Source organism: Henckelia pumila, chromosome 1, assembly GCF_033568475.1.
Source record: "Henckelia pumila isolate YLH828 chromosome 1, ASM3356847v2, whole genome shotgun sequence".
NCBI lineage: Eukaryota > Viridiplantae > Streptophyta > Magnoliopsida > Lamiales > Gesneriaceae > Henckelia > Henckelia pumila.
Genome location: NC_133120.1, coordinates 176,765,249 through 176,769,037, shown reverse-complemented (window position 1 = coordinate 176,769,037; position 3,789 = coordinate 176,765,249). Strand labels below are relative to the sequence as shown.

At 43.8% G+C, this 3,789-nt stretch overlaps 1 protein-coding gene across 1 annotated transcript; it reads left to right on the top strand.

Moving 5' to 3' along the window:
- Window positions 1–539: 539 nt before the first annotated feature.
- LOC140874511 (uncharacterized) lies at window positions 540–2,093 on the top strand. The gene is made up of 3 exons (XM_073277803.1): window positions 540–1,140; window positions 1,192–1,289; window positions 1,383–2,093. The coding sequence occupies exons 1-3, from the start codon at window positions 540–542 to the stop codon at window positions 2,091–2,093; spliced, it is 1,410 nt and encodes a 469-aa protein (XP_073133904.1).
- Window positions 2,094–3,789: the final 1,696 nt, after the last annotated feature.

The following is a 3,789-nucleotide window of genomic DNA, read 5'->3' as shown; positions in this document are numbered from 1 at the left end:
GTTCAAGCATGAAACCGCATGGAGTTACAGAGGAGCAGATTCAGCTAAGAGCCTTTCCTTTCTCTTTAAAGAGTTCTGCTAAGGATTGGCTGTACTACCTACCTTCTGGATCCATCACCACCTGTACTGAGATGAAGAGAATATTTTTAGAAAAGTACTTTCCAGCTTCTAGAGCAGCAAACATCCGGAAAGAAATTTATGGGTGCAAACAGCAGATGGGAGAGTCACTGCACGAGTATTGGGAGCGCTTCAAGAAACTTTGCGCCAGCTGCCCACAACACCAGATAAGTGAAAACTTACTAATTCAATACTATTATGAAGGGTTGTTGTCTCATGACAGGAGTATGCTGGATGCGGCTAGTGGAGGAGTTTTTGTGGACAAAACTCCGGTGCAAGCGAGGAACTTAATAGAAAATATGGCTGCCAATTCTCAGCAATTTGGCACCAACAAAAGTGATCCTGCACCAAGGAAGAATAACGAGGTAAAAGTTTCTTCCCTTGAACAATAACTGAGCGAACTGATGTCTTTTGTGCGACATATGGCTGTAGGGAATGGACAGATTGCAAGGGTATGTGGAATTTGCACTCAAGTGGGACATGCAACTGACATGTGTCCCACTCTTCAAGAGGGATCTGCGGAGCAAGTCAATGCAGCAGGAGGATTTCCAGGGCCACCTCAGCAGAAGTATGATCCTTACTCTAACACATACAATCCAGGTTGGAGGGATCATCCAAACCTCAGATATGGCAATCCTCCAGCAAATCAAGCTTATAGGCCGCCGTACCCTCCACCACAGCGTCCTCCGATTCCTACGCCAGGTGAGTCTCTTGAAAACATAGTTCAGAATCTTGCCACTAATACCTTGGCTTTTCAACAGGACACCAGGACGAGTATCCAAAACTTAAATACCCAAATGGGGCAGCTCGCTGCAGCAATTAGCAAGTTGGAAGCACAAAATTCCAGCTGTTTGCCTTCACAAACAGTGGTGAATCCGAAGGAGAACGTGAGTGCTATCACTTTGAGGAGTGGAAAGGAGCTGCAGATTCAAGACAGATTGGTCAAAGAACTGGTAGAGACTGAAAGGGAAAAAGAATCTAAGGTGAAGGAGCGTGAGCCCATTCCTAAAGAAGCAACGAGAGGTAAGTTTCCTCCTTTGTCTGAGTATAAACCTGTATCCCCTTTTCCCTTAGCTTTAAAGGACTCTAGGAAAAATGAGGGGATAAAGGAGCTCTATGAAACTTTTCATAGATGCGAGGTAAACATTCCACTGTTAGATGCTATTAAGCAAGTACCTCGCTATGCTAAATTTTTGAAAGAATTATGTACTGCGAAAAGAAAACAAAATTTGAAGGGTTGTAAGAAAGTTGAATTGGGAGAACAGGTTTCTGCCGTTATTCAAAGAAAGGTACCTACAAAATGCAAGGACCCAGGTATGTTCTCGATTCCATGTCAAATAGGAGGTGTTCAGCTTGATACGACCATGCTAGATTTAGGAGCATCTATTAACGTCATGCCATACTCTGTTTATGCTTCCTTAAATCTTGGGCCTTTGAATGAAACTAATATTGTTATCCAAATGGCTGATCGATCTACTATTTTTCCAAGGGGTTTGTTAGAAGATGTTTTAGTAGAAGTTGGTGACTTGGTCTTTCCTGCTGATTTCTATGTTCTTGACATGAAAAGTAATGAATTGAATAGTTCTATTTTGTTAGGAAGACCATTTTTGAAAACTTCTAAGTCTATCATAGATGTTGATAACGGTAATCTCACGATGGAATTCGATGGAAAAATTGCTAAATTTGATATTTTTGATACCCTGAAAATTCCTGCCCGTGAAAGTGTTGTTAATATTCTTGTAACACCTGCTGAAATTTCTACTGCTGAAAACTTTTTCTCTGATATGCAGGCACTAAAAACTGCGACAAAATGTCCTCCTGATAACGCGAAAAGGATGCCCATGAGAAAAGAGAAATGGGGTCAAGGAGCTAGCACCTACAAGATATTGACGCAGCAAATGCTTGGGACAAAATTTTCTGGAAAATGTTTTAAATGGGTGAAGGTGGACAAAGGAACCAAATTTAAACCACCCTGAGGAACTGCAACATTCAGTCGAGCCAACGACCGTAAACAAAGGCGCTGACTGGGAGGCAACCCAGTATTTCTAATTTTTTTAGTTTTTGCTTTTATTATTTTTTTTTTAATTTTATTTTAAAATTTTTTGTTTCGTTCAATTTTGTTTTTATTTCATTTTCGTAAAATTTTTTTTTTTCGAGGCATGCTCGATCCTAGAAATTCTTGGGATCGAGCGCGCATATTGAAAAAGCTTACTGCCTCATTTATTTTTTGGGCGCGCTCGATCGGGTATTTTTCCCGGATCGAGCGCGCCGATTTCACAAGCTCTCTGCCTCGCGTTTTATATAGGCGCGCTCGATCCTGGAATTTACCCAGATCGAGCGCGCGCCACTTTGGCTTTTTAACTAGGTGTTTTTCCTTCTCTTTTCCCCACTCTCCCTACAAATTCCCCTCGGCCCTTAGCTTCATTTTTCTCTAAATTTTTGACATTTCACCATTGTTCACGAATTGTTATCAATCTATTATAGGATCATTCAAGGGCTTGGAATCTTCATCTTTTTCCTACTCTCTACTCCTCCAAGGCCATATTTTGCTAGAAATGCCGGAATTGTTGGTGCACGCAAGGTGTTCGACGAATTGCCAATATCACTAATCCTTGAAAATTTTTGAGTGCTCATGGGTCCAAGGAGTACTACTGAGAGAGGCGAATCTTCTCGCCAAGGCACACAAGCTACAACCGCATCCTTCAACTTAGCCGGGCGCTTTGTCAATCAAGCGGCTCGTGATCGCTACGACCATGCCAAGAACCATCGATCCCCTATTACTGAGAGGGGTTTTGAACTCGATGTGACTGTAAACGAAGTGGAGGCTCAAGTCTTGGCACGTGGGTGGAGAACGTTCTGTAAGCAACCCACTCCAGCCATTGTCTCTCTTGTTAGGGAATTCTATGCTAATGCTGCGGAGCGGACTGATGGCAAGGCCTTTGTCCGGGGCACTTTGGTTTCATACGCAGCCTCTGAGCTGAATGCCATGCTCGAGACACCAGATGTCGATGACAGTTTATTCCAAAGCGCTGCCCTTTACCCGGATGTTCACGAGATCCTTGCTCAGCTATGCTTTACCGGGGCTGCTTGGTTGGATCCGATTACTTACAAGTGCTTCAAAGAGAAATATCTTTTTGTGAATCCGGCCACCTGGTACGCATTCCTCTGCCGCCGTCTAATGCCAATCTCACACACAAGTGAGGTACATGTGGAGCGTGCTGTATTGCTATATGCTCTTGATGTCGGACTTACGGTCAATGTGGGTCGAGTTATTCATGTTCAGATACGACAGTTGGTTGCTTCTAGGACATCCGGTCTTTTCTTTCCTATGATCATTACACAGCTATGCTTGCGAGCTGGTGTGCAAGCTAGAGCAGACGAGGAATGGTTGCAACCAATGCGACCCATTGATCAAGCCGTCGTTGATGCAAAAAGGGCTTATAGGCGGAGCCTATTTCTGGTGGATGACCAATTTGTGGCGGTGCACGAGCAGGTGCGTCCTATTCCACCTCCACGCCGCTCGACTGCAGTTACTGTTCAAGAGATGGCCACTTTCACGCAGCACCAGAACATGTTCAATGCAGCCACTGCTGCAAATTTTCAGGTGCTAGATTATATCACTCGTGGCATCTTCAAGCGACTAGGGATTGATCCCACCACACTCCCACCAGC

Coding starts and splice junctions, on each gene's coding strand:
- LOC140874511 (XM_073277803.1), top strand. CDS start 540: ATGGCTGTAGGGAATGGACAGATTGCAAGGGTATGTGGAATTTGCACT. Junction 1,141..1,191: donor TCCTAAAGAAGCAACGAGAG/GTAAGTTTCCTC, acceptor CTTTTCCCTTAG/CTTTAAAGGACTCTAGGAAA. Junction 1,290..1,382: donor TGTTAGATGCTATTAAGCAA/GTACCTCGCTAT, acceptor TTGGGAGAACAG/GTTTCTGCCGTTATTCAAAG.